General features: G+C 47.5%; 11 protein-coding genes across 11 annotated transcripts; 7 read left to right on the top strand and 4 right to left on the bottom strand.

Moving 5' to 3' along the window:
* Positions 1–584: 584 nt before the first annotated feature.
* Positions 585–1,956, top strand: FMAN_09662 (uncharacterized protein; the record flags this gene model as incomplete). The annotated part of the gene is made up of 3 exons (XM_041825452.1): positions 585–850; positions 902–1,154; positions 1,216–1,956. The coding sequence occupies 3 exons, from the start codon at positions 585–587 to the stop codon at positions 1,954–1,956; spliced, it is 1,260 nt and encodes a 419-aa protein (XP_041690832.1).
* A 608-nt stretch (positions 1,957–2,564) lies between these two features.
* FMAN_09663 (uncharacterized protein) lies at positions 2,565–3,723 on the top strand (the record flags this gene model as incomplete). Its single annotated transcript, XM_041825451.1, has 3 exons — positions 2,565–2,863; positions 2,938–3,671; positions 3,719–3,723. 3 exons carry the CDS (start codon positions 2,565–2,567, stop codon positions 3,721–3,723), a joined length of 1,038 nt encoding a protein of 345 aa, XP_041690831.1.
* A 1,086-nt stretch (positions 3,724–4,809) lies between these two features.
* On the top strand, positions 4,810–6,915 carry FMAN_09664 (uncharacterized protein; the record flags this gene model as incomplete). The annotated part of the gene is made up of 3 exons (XM_041825450.1): positions 4,810–5,179; positions 5,228–5,603; positions 5,682–6,915. The coding sequence occupies 3 exons, from the start codon at positions 4,810–4,812 to the stop codon at positions 6,913–6,915; spliced, it is 1,980 nt and encodes a 659-aa protein (XP_041690830.1).
* A 606-nt stretch (positions 6,916–7,521) lies between these two features.
* Positions 7,522–8,328, bottom strand: FMAN_09665 (uncharacterized protein; the record flags this gene model as incomplete). Its single annotated transcript, XM_041825449.1, has 2 exons — positions 7,522–7,904; positions 7,971–8,328. 2 exons carry the CDS (start codon positions 8,326–8,328, stop codon positions 7,522–7,524), a joined length of 741 nt encoding a protein of 246 aa, XP_041690829.1.
* Positions 8,329–8,777: 449 nt separating this feature from the next.
* On the bottom strand, positions 8,778–10,730 carry FMAN_09666 (related to monooxygenase; the record flags this gene model as incomplete). The annotated part of the gene is made up of 1 exon (XM_041825448.1): positions 8,778–10,730. The coding sequence occupies one exon, from the start codon at positions 10,728–10,730 to the stop codon at positions 8,778–8,780; it is 1,953 nt and encodes a 650-aa protein (XP_041690828.1).
* An 855-nt stretch (positions 10,731–11,585) lies between these two features.
* Positions 11,586–13,186, bottom strand: FMAN_09667 (uncharacterized protein; the record flags this gene model as incomplete). The annotated part of the gene is made up of 2 exons (XM_041825447.1): positions 11,586–12,196; positions 12,253–13,186. 2 exons carry the CDS (start codon positions 13,184–13,186, stop codon positions 11,586–11,588), a joined length of 1,545 nt encoding a protein of 514 aa, XP_041690827.1.
* A 615-nt stretch (positions 13,187–13,801) lies between these two features.
* On the bottom strand, positions 13,802–15,469 carry FMAN_09668 (uncharacterized protein; the record flags this gene model as incomplete). The annotated part of the gene is made up of 1 exon (XM_041825446.1): positions 13,802–15,469. One exon carries the CDS (start codon positions 15,467–15,469, stop codon positions 13,802–13,804), a length of 1,668 nt encoding a protein of 555 aa, XP_041690826.1.
* A 1,785-nt stretch (positions 15,470–17,254) lies between these two features.
* Positions 17,255–18,359, top strand: FMAN_09669 (related to mitochondrial oxoglutarate/malate carrier proteins; the record flags this gene model as incomplete). Its single annotated transcript, XM_041825445.1, has 2 exons — positions 17,255–18,255; positions 18,308–18,359. 2 exons carry the CDS (start codon positions 17,255–17,257, stop codon positions 18,357–18,359), a joined length of 1,053 nt encoding a protein of 350 aa, XP_041690825.1.
* Positions 18,360–19,070: 711 nt separating this feature from the next.
* FMAN_09670 (uncharacterized protein) lies at positions 19,071–20,303 on the top strand (the record flags this gene model as incomplete). Its single annotated transcript, XM_041825443.1, has 1 exon — positions 19,071–20,303. The coding sequence occupies one exon, from the start codon at positions 19,071–19,073 to the stop codon at positions 20,301–20,303; it is 1,233 nt and encodes a 410-aa protein (XP_041690824.1).
* Positions 20,304–20,897: 594 nt separating this feature from the next.
* On the top strand, positions 20,898–22,532 carry FMAN_09671 (uncharacterized protein; the record flags this gene model as incomplete). The annotated part of the gene is made up of 5 exons (XM_041825442.1): positions 20,898–21,080; positions 21,146–21,217; positions 21,290–21,465; positions 21,565–21,662; positions 21,715–22,532. The coding sequence occupies 5 exons, from the start codon at positions 20,898–20,900 to the stop codon at positions 22,530–22,532; spliced, it is 1,347 nt and encodes a 448-aa protein (XP_041690823.1).
* A 375-nt stretch (positions 22,533–22,907) lies between these two features.
* FMAN_09672 (uncharacterized protein) lies at positions 22,908–25,431 on the top strand (the record flags this gene model as incomplete). Its single annotated transcript, XM_041825441.1, has 9 exons — positions 22,908–23,153; positions 23,200–23,838; positions 23,892–23,927; positions 23,980–24,060; positions 24,113–24,237; positions 24,294–24,358; positions 24,430–24,579; positions 24,636–24,939; positions 24,996–25,431. 9 exons carry the CDS (start codon positions 22,908–22,910, stop codon positions 25,429–25,431), a joined length of 2,082 nt encoding a protein of 693 aa, XP_041690822.1.
* Between the last annotated feature and the right edge of the window lie 9 nt (positions 25,432–25,440).

The following is a 25,440-nucleotide window of genomic DNA, read 5'->3' as shown; positions in this document are numbered from 1 at the left end:
AATTTACTTTGTCATTGAAGCATCGGCAATTCAGGTAGGCTAAATTGGTGGTGTTTTCCTCATACCATGTTGCTATTGCGTAAGAAGGAGTCTAGGTCTTTCAAAGAAAATATCAATTAGCTCGGAGTTCTTATGTTAAGGCCCCGACGTCTTCAATCTGGGTCTAGATAGACGATAGTCAAACAGATCTTGGGGCTAGTGAATGACGGAATCCCCCCTGGACATGTAGAGATTGGCCTAGATAATACTAAAACTCCACATACTTTACATCATCCTAGTATGAAGCCTAGCATTAAAAAAAAACGCTCACACCATCTACAAAATGAGTTTTTCAGCCTTTTCCAAATCCAGATATTTCGACTGGAATTGCAGGTGATTCTTCCATGTGGCAGGACGCGAAGCAAGGTTATAGGACCCGCTTGAAAACTTGCGGCTACGGAGTAACTTCATAATAGCTCCGAAGCTGCCACAGCAACATGGAGTTAGCATGGACTGTAAAGCCTCAAGATAGCTTTCTGCTCCTGCCTCTCCAACAAGCCCAACCCTATCGTCACTTGATCGACTGAGTCATAAACCGACCAGACATGTCGACTTCGAAACATTTAGGGGAGGGCATCAAGGTCGCTATTGTTGGAGGTGGCCCTGCTGGTCTTGCAGCTGCCATTGAGTTTGCCAGGCTACCCTTTATTGACTGGCATCTTTACGAGCAGAAACCAGCCATTAGTGAGATTGGAACTGGCATTACCTTACAACGCAGCACCTGGGTCCTATTGGAGAAGCTCGGAGCTTCCAAACACCTTCGGCCGAACGATTTCTTCAGGCCCTCGGATGGTCATGATTACCAGTACAGGTAGGACAAATTCTTCTTCGAATGATATACCCTGATTAACTTCTATTCTAGGGACGGAATATCTGGCGTGGTTGTGAAGCAGACCTATCCACCAGCACATGTTGCTCCTCATCAGGCTCCCTGCCGAATTCACAGAGGTAAATTGCAGAGAGCGTTACTCAAGGAGACAGATTCATCTCGTATTCGGCCGGGCATGAAATTGGTCAATGTCGAGCTATTGCCTTGTGGCAAGCTTCGCCTAATATTCGACGACGGCTTCACTGACGATGTTGACCTCCTAGTTGGTGCCGATGGTATTCGATCTGTAAGTATGGAAAATGATGGATTGGCTACAGCAGCAACATAAAACTCACTACTACCATAAGGTCATCAGAAAATTTGCCTATCCGGATCATTCCGTCCACTACACAGGCATGACCGCTTATAGAGCAGTAGTCAAAGTCTCGGACGTCGAGCAGATAAACGGCATGCCGAGAGCTTCGGTATTCTGGTATGGATCTGAGGGCAAGTGGATCTATACAGCTCCGCTAGATGATGAAGATTGGGAAATCACCTGCAGAATCAGGGAGGCTGACGACGGCGACCGATCGAGCTGGGGCAAAGAAGTTAGTGTGGCCAAGTTCATCGAAGGATTCCAAGAGTGTTGCGAGCCAGTTCAGAAACTGCTCTCGCTCGTCACCCAAATCAAACGGTTTGACTACTTTGGCGGGACAAGACTGCACTCAATCGTCAATCACAATTCTGTCGCTCTCATCGGAGACGCGTCGCATCCCTTGTCTGGTGCTTTTGGTGCTGGCGCCGCTTTTGCTCTCGAAGACGCACGCACACTGGCAGGGGCGCTAAGCTGGGCTGCTTCTTCAGCCAAAGGTTTGAAAGATGCATTAGACCTTTTTGACAGCGTGAGGTCACCCTATTATTGTGCTCTTTACCAGACCATAGACGACATCGCTTCTTCCCACGAGAAGGCCTTTCATAAGGCTGCATCCGTGGAAGAAGAGATCGTTGGTCGGATCGAGAATGTCTCAAAGCCTGAGCGCAACTGGATGTATTATCACGATGTAAGCCCAAAGCCCACTCCATTGTTGGCATACTCTAATCGGCCGTGAACAGGCAGATCGAGCATTAGATGATGCTGTCTCAGTAATCGAGGAACAACTCGGCATTAAATCAGTGTTATAGTCCTAATTCTAGAAATCTACGTAGGAATGAACTACAGGCAACTCGATTTACGCATATCAATAAAGCAGGCGTGCCTAATTTCCTTTTATTGTTCTTAAAGCGTGAAGTGTGACGATGGCCTCATGGTAGATAGTAATTTGCCGTGGATACTCCAATATTATGTTTGTAAACGTAACTGTTTCCTTACCCCAGCTAGTATCTCAGCTGCACGGTTAAATGATCAAGAGACACATCCAGACTTGTGAGCCAGAAGCCGAAAACACTACTGGTTTACGCGACATGCTACTTCCACATCCGAATCTATCCGATAATTCCAACAAGTGGAGTTCTTCACACAAGCTTAGCTCAACCCTTGTAAATTCGTCTTCTACTAGGCAGATGACGCGATACCGCCCTTCGTACCAGATTCCACTGGATAACATGTTCTATGTTCAGCTACAAATATCTTCCCCAGTAGCTTTACATGCCACCATGAGTTCAAGGAGTTCAATATAAGAAGGGACGTTTCTTCTCTTGATATATCTGTTGCACCACCATGTTGTCCAGCCCTTTTAAAGTGATTGTCGTTGGCGGCGGACCTGTCGGTATACTCGCGGCGCACGCCCTTCACCAAGCAGGCATAGACTTTATCGTTCTAGAGCAGCGGAGCGAAATCTTTGAGGATGTTGGTGCTAGTCTTATTGTCAGCCCGCACAACTTGAGGGTTTTTCACCAGCTCGGTCTATGGAAACATCTTGAGGAAATCGGGTATCCACTTTTGCACCACTCACAGGGGTTTGATGCACAGAAGCACAGATTCAGGCGTTCCTATGCTCTAAGCATCTTGCGAGAAAAGTAAGTAATCATTTGTAGCAAACACTGCAAAACAGATTTCTCTGTTCTTGTAAACTTACTTATGTATACAATAGTCACGGCAGTTCTCTCGTAGCATTTCATCGAGCCCACCTGGTCAAAATACTTTATGATAATTTGCCTGAAGATGTAAAAACTCGTTATCTTTTGGGCAAGAAGGTTGTCGATGCTGTCGCAACATCAACGGGAATTGACGTTATTTGCGCTGATGGAAATTCCTACTCGGGGTCTATGATCATCGGCGCTGATGGTGCCCATTCCAAGGCGCGTTCGATTATGCGCCGCTGCGCGCTCCAGAGTGACCCGTCACTTGCTTCCATCTGGGACTCTGAAACCCCTTTCACATCTGCCTACAAGTGCCTTTGGGCCTCCTTCCGTCGGCCTTCGGAACCTGGGGACAGTTACGAAACTCAGGGTCATGACCGCAGTTTGATGTATCTGACAGGCCATGACAAAGGCTGGCTATTCTTATACGAGAAGCTCGATCAGCCGTCAAACAAACGGTGCCATTATGACGAAAAGGCTCTTCGATCCTTTAGGGACACATTCGCAGACTGGCCAATCAATGAAAAGCTGACTGTCAAAAATGTACTCGAAGACCCTGATGTCATTGCTGGTATGACTAATCTGGAAGAGGGGATTGTCAAGAAAGTCAGTTGGAACGGTCGCATTGTGCTTGTTGGGGATGCATGGCACAAGTTCACCCCCAATTCAGGCCTAGGATTTAACAATGGCGTCCAGGACGTGGTATCACTGTGCAACAAGCTACAGGCATTGATATGTGCCAAGGGTAAGCCAGACGCAGCAACCCTTCAAACCATGTTCAATGAGTATCAGGTTGAGAGGGATGAGCCGTTGAGGGCGGATTATTTGCGTTCCGCTTATGCGACGCGATTATCGACTTGGGCGACCAGAATGGAATATATTTTGGGAAGATATATCTATTCGATTCCGTACATACAGCGACTTCTTACTACTAATTCTGTTTCTCCGAAAATTAGTAAAGGGCTTGTCTTGAACTATATTTCGGCATCTGAGCCCTTAGTAGGCCAAGTTCCGTGGAAGTATTCTTTAAAGAGTATTTTATAATAGCTAAAATAAACTTATTACTTATATTTACTTATAGTTTATAGTGATTTATACTTGTTCTTTATCTAGAATTCATTTATTAATATAACTTAACTTAAATTATAAATTAAAGTATAATTATAAAAAACATAGCTTTAATTAAAGCTAATATAGCTAATAAGCAAGCCAGATAAAAATCCCTTGACTTATAAACATTCTATTTAACTAATTACTTCTTACTCTTATCTGATGGTAATCCAAGAGCCCCGTAGACTAAAACGAAATTAGTATAAAAGGAAAGAAAAACCAGTAGTCTTAGGTGGTTCTTTCGGCCTTTAATACGTAGAGGTTTAGTACTGCGACTCATGTCTCCTTAAGATGTCATAAGCTTTAACTACCTATTAATTATAGATCCACTAGGTCGCCAGTTTAAAAACAAATGTGATTAGCGCAGGTGTGCCTTGCAGTGTGCCTTGTTGGACTTGCACAGGACAGCCTCTGGGGCTACGTCTAAAACTTCCCCAACGTTGGGGCACAACACAGTGTAAGGCTTGATTCAGCTGCCAAGGCTCAGCCACCGCCCCATCACGTCATGGTACAATCGCTGCCCGCTGTCAACCTTGCAAGGCACTTGCGCAGGCTAATACCAGGCATTCTTTTAATGAATTTGAATTCACACTTTGACTGGTTCATGGAATCCTCTTATTCTGTAGCTTGGCATAATCCAGAATGAAGAGGCGAATGCCATGGTCATGTTGCGGCCCCACTCTCTGTCCGCCTAGTTCCAACTCTCGAGCCCGGCCTACCTAGCTATCTATCATAGACCTGTGTTTATTATTACTGAGCACTGCTTTCCGTCTATGGATACATCTGAAAGATTCGTTACGTTGCGCCGATTGCCTATTTTGAATATGGCACAAAGTACTACCTCTGCTGTATCACCTGAATTCTGTCAGGAATGCGATGATCTACTCTATGGAAACTGGATAAAAACCCCTGATAGCCAAATGAGCGACGGCGCAGAGTACCAACACCACAATTCCATGCAATCTCTCCTGGAGTGTTCAAGAAGAACTTCCTGTGCTATTTGCAAGGAGCTTAGTTGGCCACAGACCCTCGATTGTACGTCACCGGTGACCTTTACGGCGGACATTGATCACAACGGAGGAACAATTCTTTTCTGGGCTGGTAGCCATAATTTCCACACCTTTATCCTTTACCCAGAAACAGGTAGGCACATAACCCTTGTTTTCACTGCATCTATACTAACATGTAAAGATCTCTCCAACCTTATCACTCCCATTGGACTGGGAAGTCGAGCCAGGTTATCTGAGACTGGTGGAACCTTCATAGAAAAGAACCTACAGTCTTGCCAAAAGAATCACAATACGTGTCAAGCTTCGCGACTCAAGAGCACGCCACTTCCTAGTCGATTGAAAGACGTGGGGACTACCCACACACCTTCTGTGAGAGTCATCAACACAAAGGACATATCAAACATACCCTACGCCACCCTTAGTCATTGCTGGGGTGATCTTAAGTTCGTTCAGCTTACTCAGGGCACTATTCCAAAACTTCACCATGGAATCGAAACTGGAGAGCTGCCGACCACATTTCAACACGCCGTTGAAGTAGTTCGCTCTCTTGGGTTGCGGTACTTGTGGATCGATAGTCTCTGCATTTTGCAGGACTCGGCTCAGGACTAGGAAACTGAGTCATCTAACATGGGAAGCATCTACCAGCATGCGCATATCAACATTGCTGCTTCTAGTGCAAGGGACAGTAGCGGTGGTCTCTTCTTCGACCGTGATACCAGCAACCCCAAGAGTCACATTAGACAAGCCATTATAGTGACTCTGAGATCTGCCAAGGACAATGCTAGCAGTAGGGGCATCCAACCTGGGAAATATTATCTGGTAGATCAACACCTATGGGGATCGGCTATGGCAAACCCACTTAATGCGAGAGCCTGGGTGATGCAGGAGCGGCTGCTCTCGCGGCGTATCGTTCACTTTACCCAGGAAAGGATATACTGGGAATGCCTCGAAGAAAAGTCGTGTGAAGGACTTTCGAGTCTTTCAGGGAATCTCATTCGGCAGACGTCGACGCTCCTACTGCGAACCGAAGTCGACATCATGTACCTAAAGAATATTGTGCTTTCGGAGGCCACAGGCACAGGTTCCACGGACTGCTATCAAAAAGTTTACGTTGCATGGGACCAGCTAGTTGAGCAATACTCAAAATGCCACCTCACAAAGGAAGGAGACAAGTTGATCGCAGTTCATGGACTCATCAACAGACTGAAGGACGCGATTGACGACCGCTGCCACGCTGGCCACTGGGAGTCTCAAATGCCTGCATCACTGTGCTGGCATGTTAATTGGGGCGATCCTGATGCTTCAAAAGCCCCGTTCTACCATCGTCGGCCGCATGAATGGTTAGCCCCTTCTTGGAGCTGGGCCGCGCTAAAAGTCCCAGTCTGCTGCAGGATCCCTGTAGATGGTAGCAGGCTTGTCGACGTCGTCACCATCAAGACCTCATGTCTTAGCAACGGGAAGCTGCAATCTAGCCAGCTGCGTTTACGCGGGGCACTGTATACAGCAGTGGTTGAGAAGGGAACCGGCTGTTGGATAAGTGACTTTGAAGAGGGACACGAGCACATTCTCATTGATGGAACTAGCCTGTGTGCGGATGGCGTCTATTTTGATGACTCTCCTTCGGGAACCACGCATTTTTTCATCTTGCCAGTTGTTAATAGAAGCGAAACCTTCGATGATTTCAGTTACCTCGTCTACTGTCTCATGCTGGAGCCGGCAAGGACTGGGAGGGGGCTCTTTGTGCGAAAAGGGGTCGCGATGGTGAGGTTGAAAGAGTCTTATCGAAAGACATTCTCCGGTCTTGCACCGGCCTCTTGCTGTGCAGTAGAGAGCAAGGGATGGAACATGAATATCATTGACCTCCTCTAAGTCGGACCTAGTGCTACATACACCAAACACCTATAGCAATCTTCATTGAGAAACATCTGCGTCACCAAATCGGTGAAATTTCTCCGATTTGAGCGCAGCTCGAGGGTATGGTGACAAATGTCTACAAAGACCTGGAGGTGCTGACTTGGGGAGCCTTGAATCCATACCATAGTCAGTGTAGTAGTTAAGTCGTTCCAGAAACTCAATACACTTTTCGAGAAAGCCAGCGAGACTTTTGAAGGTACCCTTCGTAAACTCTGCCAGTTCTGGATCATGCAGGTAAGAGCATTGTAGCAAGTACCAGCTGGATCAAATACCTATGACCATCGTCAGTGTAGGAATAGGAGATTCAAGTCAAGACGCCTATATGATGCTTCATCTGCGACGACACCTCTCCTGATCATTCAGGCTAACAGAAAAGATTCGATATCATGTGAATTAATAGTTTGAGTGAGTTCTAACGATTGGCAGCTTACTATTGCATCGTATAATATAGCTTAGTTTAATGGGATAGGTCAAGATTGCTAGCTAAGTATTTGAAGCTGTTTACTCCGCGGATAAAGCTTGCTAACAATATTATCATCCTATTCTGCTGTAACGACAATCCTAACAAAACTCCCCGCCATCAACGCGGAAAATACTTCCCGAGCTATGAGTGCTCTCAGGTCCCAGAAGCCACGCTATCTGTAAAGCGACCTCTTCAGGCTGTCCATACTTTCCCAGGACCGAGGGAGGCGGAGGAGGCGTGTCACCAACCACGCTCCTCATCAACGGCCCATGAGTCCCACCAGGCGACACGACGTTGATCTTTATACCCTGAGATCCGTAATCATGGGCGGCACTCATTGTCAATCCGATAACGGCGTGCTTAGATGTTGCATACGGCGCACAACCTGGAGCGCCTTTCGAACCTAGGTTTGAAGCGATATTCACTATGCTTCCGCCAGACTGCATATGTCGTAGCTGGGCACGTAGGGAGTGCATCATTCCTATTGTATTCATCTGTCAGCCCAATCGTGTAGTGGAGGATTGGCAGTAGCCGAAAGGTCTCGTACCGTTGACGTTGATACCCATAACGAGGTTCCAATCGTCGTCATCTAAAAGTGCTATTGGCTTCTGCCCATGAAACTTCCCTACTGTTCCAGCAGCGTTGGCGGCGCCATCGAGACGGCCGAATTTCTCCACAGCACTCTCGATCCAAGCATCAACCTCGTCAGCTCGTCGGATATCTGCCGTAAATGTGTGAATCGGCCACTTGTTTGCAATGAACTCCTTCTCCACACGCTCGAGTGTCGTTGGATTGTTGTCGAGGATACTAACACAAGCGCCTCTGCTTGCAACCAGCCTTGCGGTGGCTAAACCGATACCTTGTGCACCTCCAGTGATTGCTATGACCTTTCCCGCTAGAGCCATTTTATCAGAGGTTGGGAAAGGAATTTTATCTAATTATGCTAATATTGCTCGAAATGCAGTGTAGAGTGGCAGGGTTATAATAGACAACGATAGCCAAAGAATATGCTTTGTAAGTAAACAGAGTATTAAAGAGTTAAAGTATTTTTTAGCACATATCCCGAGGTAATTTGGCTCTAACAGGCGATGATAGATTCCTCGGACCAAGGCATATCCAACATAGTTGGAGAGTCAATTAGATAGAAAAATACAGACATACTAGAAAAAGAACATCAAGCCAGAGTTTGGTGTATATAAGGCCTCGGCTATAACTGTGTACTGGAAGCTATGCAGGGTCAAAGGCCACATTGATGAAGCCATGGCACGCTGACCGCAGGAAAAAACAACTCTCTCCAGAACCGATATTGGGATATAGAACATGAAACATGAATTAAGCACTGTTAGTTCTAACTCTATACTGGCTTGATGTCGACACCTTGGTGACTTCCGCTTTCTCGCCAATCTCTTAGAATGTTATTGTAGTCCTCCTGTCCTTTACCCCAGATCGACATACGCGCCATTCGAGCAAGCTTCTTGGGATCTTTCACATTCTCAAACTCCCCCTCGGCGTTGATATAACTGGGCGTGCAGCCCGCCGAAGCCCCGAACATGTGGGCCTGGCTCACAATCTTCTGCGACCATTCCTCCTCAGCAACGGCGGTCGCCTCGATGGTAAAATTGTACTCATAGCGACTGTCGCGGGAGACTGTGTTCTGAGCCTCCTTGGCGCCAGTGGCCACGATGTAGGCGAACTGCTTGGCGGCTTGGTCGGCGATGAATGTGTAGTTGGGGTTGCCGCCGCCCTGGATGAAGCCAGGCCAAAACATGTTTGGGAAATCGTGACTCATCATGCCATGCAATGTCGTCACGCCTGAGCTCCATTTGGCGTCGAGATCGATGCCGTTGCGCCCGAAAACCTTGATGCCGACCCGGCCTGGCGGACTGTATAGGAAAGGACTCTTGTAGCCAGTACTTAGCACGAGCACATCTATATCGAAATGTTCTCCTTTGACCACAACCCCGTGTTCTGTGATCTCCTGGACGCCACGTCCATCAGTGTCAACGAGATGCACATGGGGATTGTTAAATGCATCGAGATATTCGTCGTGGAAGCAAGGTCGTTTGCACCAGCCGGAATACCATGGCTTCAACTTGGCCGCGACATCTGGGTCCTTGACCAGGTCGTCAATACGCGCGCGTATCTTACTTTGTCTCTTAAGGTCGAGTTCCTCCAAGTAAGCGTAGTATTCATGCATTTCTTGTGGTGTCTTGGGGTCGTGGCCTGGCGAGCCTGATATCGCACTGTAAGATGGCATATTTGTCCAACTATCGTTGACGAGATCGACCGCTGGTTTCGGATTGTGGTTGTTCACGTGGGCGCAGTAGTTCAGACATCTCGCCTCCCACCAGCCACGTTTGTTAGCGATTTCGTTCTTGAACGAGTTTTCGTCTGTCTGGCGATTATATCTGGCAGCAACAGCAGATGGCGTCCGCTGGAAGACGTAGACCTCCTTAGACCATTTGGCCAGTTCGGGCAAGATCTGAATAGCTGAAGCCCCTGTGCCGATAAGTCCGACTTTCTTGTCCCTCAGCCGTACCATTGATGGATCGTCTGGGGTCCCCCCAGTACTGTTGTAGTCCCATCGAGCAGGGTGGAAACAGTCTCCGGCGAAACTTTCGATGCCGTTGATCCGTGGAACCTGCGGAACCAGCATAAGGCCTGTAGTCAAAACGACGAACCGAGATGTCACGGTGACAGCTTCGTGCTCCTTGCCACCGTGAACCAGTTCGACAAGTTTCATCACCCACTCTTTTTTCTCGTCATCCCAGACACATTCGTCCATTCGAGTCCGAAACCAAACTCGATCGGTCAAGCCGTATTTCGCGGCTATTCGCTCTAGATGGTCGCGAATCTCCTTCCCAGTGGAGTACTTATTCTTAGGAATGTAACCAGTCTCCTCGAGAAGAGGCATGTAGATATAACTCTCCACGTCGCACATGAGACCGGGGTAGCGGTTCCAGTACCAGGTACCGCCCCAGCCTGCTGCTGTGTCGATGAACTGAAGATTCTGGGCCTTGACCCCAGCCTCCACCAGTCTCGCTGCGAAAAGCAGGGCACCGATGCCGGTACCGACGATTGTAAAATCGCAACTGTCTCCGTCTGCCGCGCGGGGTAGCTTGTCATATGTTGATTGGTCTGCCCAGGGATCCTGCTTAAAATTCTGGAATTTCGGAACACTGTACAAGTCGGTAAACTGACTGAGGCCATCACTACGGATCCGCTTATCGTGTTCCTTCTTATAGCGTTGTTTGACTTCGGCAACCGTACTCGCAACGATACCATTAGACTCTGCAGATGGGCTCATGATGGGCTTGCAGCTGATTGTAGGAAAATACACTTAGGCTGTGTTGCAAAAGGCTTAGAAGGGCAGTAGCTGTCCCTTTTGCTAATTTAAGATATGCAAGTTGAGGACGAATAATTTATTTTATCTTATTAAAGGACTGGTTTCTGATTTCGTAGACTCGTGCTGTGGCATAGCTCCAATCATGACCACTTCCAAGAGTGCCCTCGGTTATTTTACTATAAAGCCTCTTCCGAGGACCGCAGACGGTCAAAAGCGCGATACACAATCTTTCAAGATTGCAGTCAGAATCACGGTGCCCGAAACACTAGGACATATTCAATATTGTATAAAGACCTCGGCTGCTGGCAATGGAGGAGATGATATTCAATCCACGAGCAGAAATGGTGCCGCCATCATTTCACTGCGTTGAATAGCCTACTACCTCGGTAATGGTGGCTTCCTCACCCTAACTTTGTTAGTCGTTTTGAATTATCCTGCAGTCTTTAGCAGTATTGAGTGTGTGTCATTTATGCAGTGTTGGATGGTTATTAATAACTCTTTAATGTGTTCATTATTTGCATTCTGACTTAGAATAGTGTTAGATTGGGATAGGCATTTAATTTAGGCAACTATATTAAATATGTTATAAAACATCTGGTATGATGTCTAAGTTGTGAGCTAGAAGTGTTATTTGCCGCTGAGACCTGTGGCTGAGAGCTTAATCCGACCGAGACAAGATAGTTATAAAACATCTAAAACTTCAAGTTAAATGGGTTCTTACTAACTATAGTTACTTCACTTTGTGCGAATAAGCCTTTTAAAAGAGTGAAGATGATATAAAAGTTCGATGTACTAACTGGAGAGCTGTCCAGTCTCTCACTCGAAAGTGTTTCCACTGTCTGACTTTGACCTATCTCGCTTAGGAACCAGAGCGACCATATCTGTATCTCCAAAGGCACCCGCAATTTCTTCAAGGGGCTTTCCAAGAGTATCAGGATAAAACCATACAACAACCGCAGCAATAGCGTCAATGACGATGAAGATAATGTAAAACTTCCAACCGATCGTCTCGAAGGCGGTGGGTGCTGACTGGAGCCAAATAATGCTCGTGACGCAAAGACTGCACATACCAAGAGCATAGCCTTCGCCTCTAAGAAAGGTTGGCCATATCTCTGCAATGTAAGTGAAACCCGGACCTTCGACAAATAGACCGAAGCAGGTGACGTTCAGGAAGAGAAATGCTGTGCATGCAATCAGTCCTGGCTGGTAGGACGTTCCAAGGTAATGCTTCTGGAGGGCAGCTTCGATAGCAACGGTAATTCCACAAGTGGCGAATCCCAAGCACAGCAACTTATTTCGTGGGAATCTGTCGATGAAAAACATATTTGCGGTGTTCATGACCCATCCGCATAATTGATAGCCGCCCTGCATTTGGAGAACCGCAGAATTGCTGAAACCGAGGCTCTTGTAGATCAAGCCACCATAATCTGGTTAGGAATGTCAGTATCAGGGCTCCAGTATTTCTATTTGGAAGAGAACTTACTGTTCACAACGAGAGCACCGGAGCTCATCTGCGCAAAGGTCAAGAAGATGGTCATGAAGAAACGCTTTCTGAAAGAAGCTCGCTGGAAGATTTTGAGGTAGTTCCCGGAAATAGACCTGGCGGATTCTGCATTATCGAGCTGAACTTGTCGCTCAATTTGATCCAGTTCACTCTTGGCAAACAGATGGTGAGGATCTCTTGGGTCTGAGTGAAGCTGTCGAAGAACATCCCATGCCTCCTCCTTCCTATCGTTGGATAACAGATACCGGGGTGATTCTGGTATCCAGTGAATCCCAAGCAAAAGCAGCAGGGGGAACAATCCTGCAAGCCCAAGGGGTCCACGCCAAGTGTCTTTTCCGCCACCGGTGTAGTAAAAGAACCCGACACCGGTATAAGAGGCAACTGTGTATCCAGTATTGATCATCGCTGGGTGAATCTGTACTAACATACCTCTCCTCTGAGGAGGAACCAACTCAGCCATCCACATAGGGATTGTAGACAACATCTGAAACGATCCCCATCCCTGGAAGACCCTGAAAGTAATGAACATAGCGATGTGATAAGAGGCTGTTATAAGAGCACTGGATATGAGGATGATGAGTGCAGCGAGTGCAGCAGACTTCTTGCGCCCGTATCTGTGTGCAAAGTAGCCACTGAAGATGGACCCAAAGGCTCCGCCGGCGAAGTAGCCGCCGTTGGTGGCCCCTATGAGGGCAGTAATGTCTGAAGTTGCGCCTAGTTTCATGGTTGCATACCACGATGGCTGGGACAGGGTGGTGGCAATGATGGAAGAAGCATAGCCCATGGATGCGGAGCCGAAGCCAAGGAAAATTATTATGAATATGATGCGTGGGTTGAGTTTAGGAACGATTGCTTCATCTTCCATAATGGAAGCTTTGCGAAGGCTGGTATCATTTGTTTTTTCGCGGTCCATTATCACGTAAAATGAAGATCGATATACTGATTAGGAGGGTTTGTTCAAGAGATTGTATTCAACAGAATAAACTGAATTAGAAAGGTCGGATACGAGAAAATTCCGCCTTGGCATTTATACATTCGCGATCAATATCCAGACAGCCACGAAAGCCTTAGTAACTAACATGATATTCTGCTACTAGCCAACGACCTCGGGGCTCAGAGTCCCTCAGTACCATTGCTTGGCCTCGGGCAAGAAGGCTCCCTAGTGTTATATTCCGCTAGCTAAAAGCTTAAGTCTTACATTCTTCAAGACCTCGGAGTAAGCTGGGAAGCTGAGATCTTTAGAGCCTAACTATCGCGAGATTCTGGGGTAATCCGGGGTATCCGGGGTATCCGGGGGGAGAGAGGCGTTATGGTAAAAGTAGTCGTCTCAGTGGGTAATGGAGTATAGAAAACTAGGCACAGCTAAAGAAACGAAGTTGCAAGGAGGTGTATGTATCCATACTGGTCAATGAATCGAAGTTTCACTATATTAAGAATTGCTCAGTATAATACTAATTGTTTGTTGAAAAGCCTGTGCTACTATGTATCCTAAATGCTTCTCAAAAGACCATGAGCAACTAACGGCTGCTCAATAATACGCACTCTGTAAGGGCAATATTTCTCTCTCCTGTGGCCCGATGCTGGAAACGGGAAAGAAGTTGGGATCGGCGTCAAAGTGTACTAACGCTTGCAAAAGGTTTGCCTCGGCGTCAAAGTCAGTCCATGGATCATTCAGGGTATCGATGAAGCATTGACTCTCCATATTGCTGGCATCCTTGCGTATTCCCGTCGAGCTTTCTCCAAGGGACTGCGTACCGACAGGTTCGCTTCCTATGGTCTCCGGTGTGATAAGCGAGTTTGAGGCATCCAAAGCTATTCGATCCTCGGCTCTAGCGACTTGAGTACCTTTCTCAGCCGCTTCATCACTTTTCCTCGCCTTCTGGTTCCTTTTCACAATTTTTCGTCGTCTTGAGTTATTCAAAGGAGCCAGGTTCAGCATCGGGATGTTGACATTGGTTCTTTGGATGACAGCTTCAAGAAACCATATGACGTGATCTGCAGAAGCATACATATCCCTGAGAGACTGGATAGCCTGCCAGCACTGATAGAACTGGCCGATGGACGCATAGCGAGCATCTTGCCGCGAGGAGGCAATGTCGTTGAGGTGGATCAGTATAGCAGAGAGAAGCGCAGGGATCGCCGAGGTAGACGCGAAACGTAGTTGGTCTCTTTGATGCAAGTCATATACAACCTGTGTGATACCCCCAGCGGCATCAGCAATCTTGTCAGCGGATCTCCTGGTGGTTATATCATCCCCAGAACTTTCGTCCAACCGTTGAGCCTGGGGGCGGTGAAGAATGGCCGCTGAAGTGAGGTATATCATGTACAGTAAAGCCTGGTGCAGATGCAAGGCTGAGCGACCTGGGGCTGTTTCGCGAACCTGGCCCGCCTTATAACGACAAGGTGATTCCAGATTCTGTATCCAGTCGCGCAACTTGAGGTCGCACTTCTCCATGTCTTGCATCTGCTGGGCGGATTTCTTGGGTACAACCATCATAGTGATCTTTTCATCTGCCTTTGAGATGTCGTTGTTCAGGACTGAATACTGGCTAAACAGAATATCCCCAATATGCACACAGAGCTTTGTCAGCTCGAGAAAGCAGAGCATCAGACCCCTTTGAGTTGCAGAGTCTGTTATCTGCGGCTTCCCAAAGAAACTCATAACGGCATCGTCGAAGGGTTCCATTTCCAAATCCTCCATCGTCAAGTCGGGAACGTTGAAAGTATCAGGTCTTATCCGGGCGGGTCTCCGAATCCCCAGCGCTAGCAGTCGATCTCGTACATAACAAGACCACCAGATTCTCTTACGTCCACGCTTCGCCTTGGGGCTGATGCTAAGCTGCTCGGGACTCCGATGTATGCCCATGACATGAATTTGCGACAGGGCTATTCCTGTCCAATGCCAAGTGTCCTTTTCGTCATCAGCCCTCTCGTACCAGTATGTCATTAGAAGAAGGGCTTGTAGACGAGCGATACGATCGGGCTCTACATCAAAGTGGTAAAGAAGGCGAACTTTCTCAAAGAACTCTTTTCGCATTGCCTTGCGATTCTCGTACCCCCTCTCGGTACAGTAGTCGGAGTCGATGTAGACTACGGCGGCAAACATGATAGCCTGGAAGAGAAGTAGGCTGACTTGCGAGCTGGCATCACGTCGAGCCACAGACGAGAGAAAATCTGGTAGGTCGACTACTGGCATGAAAGGATGTACGTATAGTATGTAGAGTCGAAACAGCTCGCATTGGAGATCATCGTCAGGGATCGTCAAGCAGCATTTGCCGGTAAGATATTCGGTATCGATGGGTTTCAAGTGCGGCGCGAGAGGTCGTATGTACTGTGGCAAGGTCTGCGTGTAACTACCAGACGGATTCAGAGGAAGCTGAATGGGCACGACGCCGGGGACATTGTCGCTGTCTCCCTGCCTAGCATCATCGTCCTGTGAAACACCTTCCAGGCCTGCAATCCATTGTTAGAACGAAAGTGACACTCAAGTCGCAGCTGCATATATTCCATCCTTACCTTCAAACGTGAGAGAGACAGGAAACTCCTCGCCAGCATTCGAGCGCTCAGATATTGTATTCCCTGTCCTGCCCGTTGCAGCTCTACGAGGCTTGCCAAGTACGCAACCCAGGTTATCAAGGCGACAATTGGTACATGGCTGGCCTTGTACGATTACGTCACAGCGGACTTTGCGGCCTCGACAAGATAGACAGGCCTGAGGAGCAGACCGCTTCAAGGAAGAGTCTGGTCGTCCATCGTCTCTTTTTCGCTTGTTTCCTGTTCCGTCGGCATCTTGCTCGGGTCGCGGCGACGATGGCATGATGAAAACGATTATGTTGAATCAGGTGGCTTATTCATCAGTGTCACAGAGATCCCTGATGTCTAGCGGATTGTCTGAGGCGACCTGCTGGGCGCTCACGTGTCATGATCAGACCGGTGATACAGGTGACTGGGGACAGCAGCTTGAATGATGTCCTCAGCAAGACCCTCGGCAATTTCCTACCTTTAGCGGTTGACTATTCTCATGTGCACATTGGAATCTGAGATGCTAAGCCCGGCTATTGAAGATCCAGATCACTCATCGCTCGTCGGCCTTTTGAGTCTTGAGCAGGTTTGTATCCCAGGCCAATTTTACTATATTTGGGTATCAAACTATATATGGGCCAGATTCTGATGTTTCCCGAAGAAATATTAATTTTTACAATGATTGCCGGAAGCAGAATTTCGCTCCCATTGGATCAACATGACTTGGCTGTCTATTGTAAAAAATACCTACAATCGCCGTTTCACTGTTTCCTTCTTAAATACTCAAATATCTTTTGGCGATCGAAAGTCGTATGTCTAACTTTCTCAAGGTTTTTACTACGTCGATCCCATGCACATGGCCTCGGTGGCCCCTGGCCTATTCTATTTGCCTCGGCTAATGACGTGATGAAGATAACCGAACTTCCAGCGCCCGAAAGCTGCATGCTGTGCTACTATATCTATTAATATTTCCTTTCAGTACCGAATGACAGGAAATAAAATCGATTAATAAGTGTACTCGGTAACGGGGGATGTTTATACGTATAAGGCTGTAAGCCAAAGACATCAAGATGCTGCTACCTAAATTCGCACAAAGGATAAATATATGACTTTATGAATCCGATTAGAAATCAACAACTTCCAACGGTGAGTTACTGATCAATAGTACACTTTAACGCGTACTTTAATTACTAGCATAATTTGGAATATGAGTAGAGGAACAGCATGTTCTTCTGCATCTCGGTGTCGGCAAAATTAGAAAATCATAATCATTCGGGGCTCTTTCGGATCACCGTTCGCTGGCTATACTTGAGCCAATATCGCACCGTATTGCGCGTTTTATTTTCGGAACGTAGACTGGTTCGAGGTTGGATATGTGATTAATGATAGCTCTTATGCAGGCCGAGGTGCATGTTGACTGATTTCCGGCTGCAGCAGTACTTACATGACCAGCGTCACCATGAGGAGTGATATCTATACAATCCACTATCCAATTTCCAACATTTGGATACAGACAGAACTTTCAAAAGACGGTCAAATCTCCATATCGCTACTCATACAACAGATATACGCAATGAGCCTTGCGTCAGAGGATGAGCTGGCGAATAGATCATTACCATATAGCGAGCATCTTGCCGCTACTCTCAAGCCCTTTGTTATCGGCGGTGCCTCGGGGCTCGTTGCTACAACATGCATTCACCCTATCGACGTAATCAAGGTGCGGCTGCAGCTCGCTGGACAAGGTGGAAGCTCGCCATCGGGCATGTTCTCAGTTGCCAGGGGAATTGTGTCTCAAGGCAGGTTACTCGACTTGTATCAGGGCATATCAGCTGGCTACTTGCGGCAACTCGTTTATGGCACAGCCCGTCTAGGTTTCTTCTACACGTTTGAAGATGCGCTGAAAAGGCGAGCATCGGCACAGGATCGGCATATAAACTTTATGGAGAGAGGCATGGCTGGGCTTCTGGCTGGAGGGTTGGGATCTCTCATCGGTACTCCTACAGAAGTCGCATTGATCCGCATGCAGAGTGATGGGATGAAGCCCCGAGCGAAGCGCGCCAACTATCGCTCAGTTTTTGACGCTCTATCAAGAATCACTCGAGCAGAGGGCATTCGAGGACTATGGAGTGGCGCAACCCCAACAGTTATACGAGCATGTTCAACAAACTTTGGTCAACTAACCTTCTTCTCCGAAGCCAAGCATCAGCTTGCTACTCACACGGAATTATCACCCTATACACGGTCTCTTGTTGCTGCGGCGATTGCGGGAACTTTCGCTGCTATTCTGAGCTTACCGTTCGACTTTGTCAAGACAAGAATGCAGTGGCAGAATAAGCAACACGGAGGACGTATACATTATACGAGTTTCTTTGACTGCATCGTCAAGGTTGCAAGGACAGAAGGTATCGCGGCATTTGGCCACGGCTTCGTACCATATTTCTATAGGATTGCTCCCCACGCGTGAGTTTTGTATCTCTGACTTCAGCTTAAAAACACTAACTAGTATCTACAGGGTTATTATGCTTACAGTATCGGACTTTATCGCAAGGTCTTGGGTTAATTGACATGGCATGTGAACCACTTAATTACTTAAATCATGGTATTGATGGCTTCTCCGTCTTCGCCATAGCGGCCCTTTGAAATCAGGGGATGTATGATTTTCAGTCGCCTGTTGTTAACAGCTTAAAATGTCCCTAAAGAACTTACTCCAGTGACTCCATTATCAGCCATTAGAACGAGTGATGTCCAAGTAGGCGACAAGATAATATCCTTCCTTTGATTAGTAGCCCTAGTTATAGTTGACATGCGTGCCTTTAGTGACTCAGCTGTTAGGTCACCGCGTTCAATACACATCAGTGAAAGTGCCCGAGTGGGTAGTCAGTTTCTACGACATGATAGTAAATGGGATATCAGGCATAAATAACCCCGTTTGCTCTCTCTGTTCGTTTTGGGTGCCAAGGTTGTGAAAGCATGTATCGGGGGCCCATCCCGAGGGAACTGGACAAGCCGGCAGCAGCCCTACTATGGTACTCGCCACTCCAGTGCCGTTCATTGCCGAGAGGCTCCGATATCAGCAGCCTCACTTATAATACTTCCCATCAGCAGGTTCAAAGCTCAGCAAAGTTGCAACTCTTATACTTGGTTTACCTCGAAGGTAATAAAGACATATCATACCAATGGCCAGCATGCGAGCTAAAGCATTTGCCATTGCCCCCCTCTTGCGGCAACCTCTATCACGATTAACAAGACAGTCGGCAGGGCCCCTTTGGACACCGATGTCTGTCCTGAGAAGCCCAGCCTGGAGATCGATTCACTCCCGTGCCACAGAGTACCTCCCCAGCAACCTCCCAGAGTGGACTGAGTCTCAAAGATCGGTCCGTGAGGCCATCTCAAAAATCTGTGTTAAATACACGGATGAGTATTGGCTTGAACGGGACACAAAACACAAGTTTCCGTGGGAACTTTACAATGACCTCGCTTCGAACGGCTGGCTGGGTATCTGTCTCCCTGAAGAGTATGGAGGTGCTGGTCTAGGCATCTCGGAGGCAGCTGTCATGCTCCAGACCATTTCAGAATCAGGCGCGGGCATGAACGGAGCGTCATCGGTCCACATGAATATTTTTGGCTTGGAACCCGTCGCAAAATTTGGCACAAAGGAGCAGAAGGAACGCTGGCTGGTACCTCTCATCCAGGGAAAAGAACGAGCCTGTTTCGGAGTCACGGAGCCAAACACAGGGCTGGATACCCTTCGTCTACAATCGTCTGCTACAAGAGACGATGATGTCTACCGACTCAAGGGGTCCAAAATATGGATATCTACTGCCCAGGTAGCTGAGAAGATCCTCATCCTCGTCAGAACAACCCCGCTTGATCAGGTCAAGAATCCGAGTCATGGCCTCTCGCTCTTCTACACCGACCTGGACCGCTCTGCCGTGACCGTCACCGAGATCCCCAAGATGGGTCGCTCTGCAGTTGACAGCAACACTCTCTTCTTTGAGGACTGGAAAGTGCCTGCCAGCGACATGATCGGTAAAGAGGGTGATGGGTTCAAGATGATCATGCACGGAATGAATGCAGAGCGAGTGCTCGTGGGTGCCGAGGCGCTGGGAATAGGCTACGCAGCATTACGACGTGCCAGCAACTACGTCAAGGAACGTGTAGTTTTCGGTAATCCAGTTGGGAAGTATCAGGGAATACAGCATCCTCTAGCCGAGTGTTGGATGAACCTCGAAAGCGCACGATTGATGATATACCTGGCCGCGCACTTGTATGATCAAGGGTATGAGGACGGCGAGTATGCGAACGCGGGGAAATATCTAGCCTCAGAAAGCGCATTCAAGGCAGCAGAGAGAGCTATCCTGTCTCATGGTGGAATGGGTTACGCAAAAGAGTACCATGTCGAGCGTTATCTCAGAGAGGCTATGCTCTCTAGGATTGCACCGATTAGTGGAGAGATGATTAAGAACTACATTGGTCAGAAGGTCCTTGGACTTCCTAAGAGCTACTAGGTGCTACTATTAGGAGATTTATTTATTAATAGCTATAAAATACAGGCTATGGTATTTCTGCTGGTGTATCACTTTTCTTTTAAAATATTATTGGTTCAGAAGGTGTGTCGAAGTACAGTAAGCACAGGCTAAAGCAATATCTTATCGATAGGAGATTCAACGTGTGATAAGCGATAAGTTATCTGATAGTGACAACAAAGCAAGCTGCTAACCTAGACTCATACATCACATCAGGACAAGTGCTCAATAAACAGCATCAAGATTTCAGTCTCCGCCAAATTAAACTGGCTATTATAAAATCTAGTTTCTTGTCAAATCATGAACATTGTTTATGCCGTTGGGCAGTGCCGAGGTTGTGCGATGTCGAGCTTTTTGTGAGGCTCATGAGAGGCCTTTGTCTAAAAGTAAATGATAACCGAGGCCTTCGGGATTCGTATGAAGTTGTTCAACAAGTCTGACGAGAGAGTATACAATTTGTACAACGTAATTATCTCCATTGACATGTTAGATATTAAATAGATCAAGCTGTAAAAGTGAACAGCATCTAATCCTTCACATTAATGATATAAAATAAGTTTGATGATCATTACAACCATGAAACGATTCAATTTACGGCCCTCCGGCTATGTAAAAAGATTCACCCGAGGAGCACAATGCAAGTGCTCAAACTATCTACCGAAAGTCAGGTCTTTTTCCAAGCAAAGTACTTCTGGTAATATTCAGAGCCCTGGCGCTCTCACGGGGCTAAAAGTCCTGGATATTTCTCGAGTGTTGGCAGTACGTTGAGTGATATCTCTTGTTCTGTTCCCGAGATCAGCTGACATTAGAGTTCTTTGTTTCAGGCTCCATTCTGCACACAAATTCTTGCAGATTATGGTGCTGATGTTATCAAAGTTGAAACTGTTGGCAAAGGTGTACGTGCTGTCAAGATAATCACCCTGGCATCTGCTTTCGTTAGCCACTACAACCTGACACCATATTGATAGGATGACACAAGACATTGGATGATGCCAGGAGAGCCAGAGAAATGGAAAGAATCAGCTGGTCCCATGTCGAATTATTTCTCTTCGGTAAACCGAAATAAGCGATCCATCACCCTTCATCTAAAGCAGCGTGAAGGAAAGGAGATTCTCAGAAAACTCGCAAGAAATGCAGATGTCTTGTAAATTATACCCTATAAGCCCTACTTCCCACTATCACGACAATGGGCAAGCCAGACTCGCTCATTGCCTTGCACAACTCAGCGCTAACTACTCTACAGAATTGAGAACTTCAAACCTGGCACTATGGACCGCCTTGGCTTAGGATATGAAAGCCTACAAGAGGAGAACCCGAGGCTGATCTATGCCAGCATTTCGGGTAAGTTACCAATCCAATCCAAGTCAGTGGAAGTCAGCTGACAATGGCCGAGGCTATGGAACCACTGGTCCTTACGCTAGCCGAGGAGGGTACGATCCAATAGCAGCAGCAGAAGCAGGCCTTCTTCACATCACGGGGGAAAAGGACGGTCCTCCTGTACGCACAGGGATCGGCATGGTCGATATGGCGACGGGCCTGTATCTCCATGGCGCAATACTCGCTGCTGTCTATGCTCGTGAGCGCGATGGAACTGGCCAGAGAGTGGAAACGTCGCTTTTCGAGACCCAGCTCAGCCTATTGACGAATGTCGGGCTTTCCTGGCTGAACTTGGGTATTGAGGCACAGCGATGGGGTTGTCAACATCCTAGCATCGCCCCATATGATGCGTTTCAGACTAAAGATGCATATCTTGTCTGTGGCGCTACCAACGACGCCCAATTTGCAGCCCTCTGCAAGCTTCTAGGCCTTGAAAATCTGATCACAGATGAGCGCTTCGTGACAAACCCCAAGCGGGTGGAAAATCGTCATCTACTGGGTCCAATCTTCAGTAAGATTTTCCTGAATCGAACGACAAAAGAGTGGGTGTCGATCTTTGAAAAGACGGGTCTGCCTTTTGGCCCAATTAATAATATGGAGCGAGCATTTGAACATCCGCAGGCGATAGCGCGGGATATGATTTCGAATGTGAAACTAGACGCGGTGAGATCTGGTGAGCTTCGACTCATTGGGCCGGCGGTCAAGTTTAGTCGAACAAAGACGAATTTGAAGAGAGCACCGCCTCGCTTAGGAGAGCACACGTCGGAATTGCTGGAGGAGTTGGGAATAGAGATGCAACAGGCAGCGGAGCTGAAGAAGAAGGGGGTTATCTAGTCTAGCCATGAGTATGATTCCTATCATATCTACGATACTGCATGCGTTGTATGAGTGACTGACGAAAGGTGAGATATCTATGCTTGGGAACATCACCATGGCGGCGGTGGTTTACTCTGCGCCTTGAAACACCTCTCGCTGAAACACATGGGCGGTAGACTCCGGGTTATGGGATCCATCTATGGTTCTTACCTCGGTGTCATGATCGAAGAAGAATTGCAACAACATGCTGAAAGCCCCCACTTCGAGTTCAGAAGATGCTACGTTATCACTAGTACATCTTCTACGTATTTAGGATCGCGAGAATCCTGAACAATCCATCACAACGCCTGTTCTGTATCTTCCACTCTCGACTTCAACTACTGTATTGCAGCAATGGAACCGCCAGCAAAGACCGCGCTCTGGAACCCTCAGAACCTGAGCGAGACAAACGCAGTCAAGTTCATCAATTACGTGAATGATATCTACGGCCTGACATTGCAAACATACGACGACTTGTACAAATGGTCGGTGGGAGACGGGACCATTGATCATTTCTGGACTCAGGCGTTCAGATGGCTCCAGATTTCACCCAGTGAGACTGGATGTATTGACAAAGAAGCACCATGTTTCAATCCAAGAGTGTGTACCCCCAGAAAGTCTTTCGGTCTTTGTTAACGATATCAAGGACTCACGCTACAACCTCATGTTTCCGCCTCCAAGGTTCTTCCCAACCTCCACTCTTAATCTTGCCGAGTTGATCTTTCGAGACCGCAAGGATACAGACATGGCTATATATTTCAGCCGAGAAAGCCTTAGTGACGTCGAGGAAGTAACTTGGGCTTCCTTGAGAGAGCGCGTACGAAAGCTGCGCAGTGCATTAATCCACTCTGGGGTTGTTGCCGGGGATGTCGTCGCAGCTGTTATATCTAACTCTGTCGATGCCATGGTCGTTTGTTTGGCAGCCCTCTCAATTGGCGCACTGTGGTCCTCTACCTCGTGCGACATGGGAGCTGGTGGCATAGTTGACAGATACTCACAGATTCGTCCGAAGATTATCTTTGCAGAGCAAGGATATGTCTACGCTGGGAAAACCATCAACCTGACTGATCGAATCAGACAATGGTCTCGCGAGCTCCGGGAGCGAAATGAGACGTTCACGACACAGGTCGTTCTAGTTCCAAATCCAAACATCAGCATAAGCCCATTACACGAGCCAAACTCATGCACGTTCGGAGACTTTTCCAAGGCTGACAGAGGGGACCAATTGTTATTCGAAATGCTTCCGTTTTCACATCCGGCTTTCATTCTCTTCTCATCTGGAACGGTGCGTGTTGCCATAGCCTCATTCAAGACCTGACGGCTAATAGTATATCATAGACTGGCCCACCAAAGTGCATCGTACACTCAACAGGGGTAAGAATACCAAAATTCCAATACCAAACAAGCCTGATGCTCATAATAACAGGGAGTAGCCCTGAAGACGAAGGTTGATTCAGTCATTCAACACGACATCCGCAAGACTGATGTCGTATTCCAATACACGACTGTACGTCTACCTAATGATTTCACGACCGCTCTTACCTGCTTACTCCAGTCAGACATCATGGGTTATGTGGGTTTTAAACCTCATGAACCTCTCTTGTGGTGCCTCAATGCTTCTATACGATGGCTCCCCCTTTCACCCTCGTCCGTCTATACTGTTAGAGCTTGCCCAAACATACAAGTGAGTATCAGACGCCCATAGAAAATAGGTTGCAATTCTTATGAATCCCCAATCAGAGTTAGTGTATTCGGCACATCGCCTCGGTATCTCTCCACACTCAAAGGTCTCAACATCGTACCAAGTAAGGTTATTTCCAGGTAGCAGATACCGATGGAATGAAAGCTAATCTTTCGTGTTTTGCGCCGATAACAGGACGAGAATTCGATCTGAGTCGGCTACGCATCATGCTATCAACAGGATCTGTGCTCTCTGCTGAGTTGTACGAGTGGTTCTATGCCACTGCGTTTCCCCCTTCGGCCCAGTTAATCTCTATGAGCGGCGGAACGGACATCGCGGGATGTTGTAAGAAAGCACAAGATCCTGAGGTTGTGTCTCATGTTGGCTAACAGGGTTGACAGTTGTATGTGGCACGCCTATGCTGCCAGTATATGCCGGGGAGATTCAGTGCAAAGCTCTTGGTATGGCTGTAGATATCTACGATTCTGGAACAGATGAACACGTATCAGTGGAGCAGTCTGGTGCACCAGGAGAACTGGTCTGTACAAAAACCTTTCCAAGCCAACCACTTGCCTTCTTAGGGAAAGCTGGTGCCAAGCAATACAAGGCCTCTTACTTTGAACGCTACGGGCCAAGTGTTTGGTGCCAAGGAGATTTCGTTCAGCGGTCACCAGGTACGGGAGGAATCATAATGCTTGGCAGATCGTGAGTCTTGTCCAAACCCTCCAACTAGTAAGGTCTGAAACCTAATGTGTATACAGTGACGGCGTCTTGAATCCTTCAGGGGTGCGATTCGGATCAGCGGAGATCTATGCAGTCATGGAGACCTTCACAGAGGTCCTGGACAGTATCTGTGTTGGCCAGAAACGAGAAGCCGATTACAACGAACGGGTACTGCTATTTATCAAGATGAGGCTTGGAATACCTCTCACACCGCATCTCGAGGCCAAAATAAGAGCCGCTATCCGCGATCGGCACTCACCGCGCCATATACCAGCATACATCTTGGAGGTGGATGATATTCCCTACACAGCTAATGGAAAGAAATGCGAGATCAACGTGAAGCACGTGATCAACGGCAATAAGTTTGCCGTGGCCGGATCGGTGGCGAATCCGACAGCTCTCAAGGCTTATGAGAAGTTCCGAAATCTGCCAGCAGAGGGGTCAAGAAAAAGTAATGCTGCCTCGAAGATCTGATCTTTTGGG

The sequence above is a fragment of the Fusarium mangiferae genome, assembly GCF_900044065.1.
Source record: "Fusarium mangiferae strain MRC7560 genome assembly, contig: FMAN_scaffold021, whole genome shotgun sequence".
Taxonomy (NCBI): Eukaryota; Fungi; Ascomycota; class Sordariomycetes; order Hypocreales; family Nectriaceae; genus Fusarium; species Fusarium mangiferae.
The sequence above is the reverse complement of the archived record's forward strand: the minus strand, read 5'-3'. Positions and strand labels throughout refer to the sequence as shown.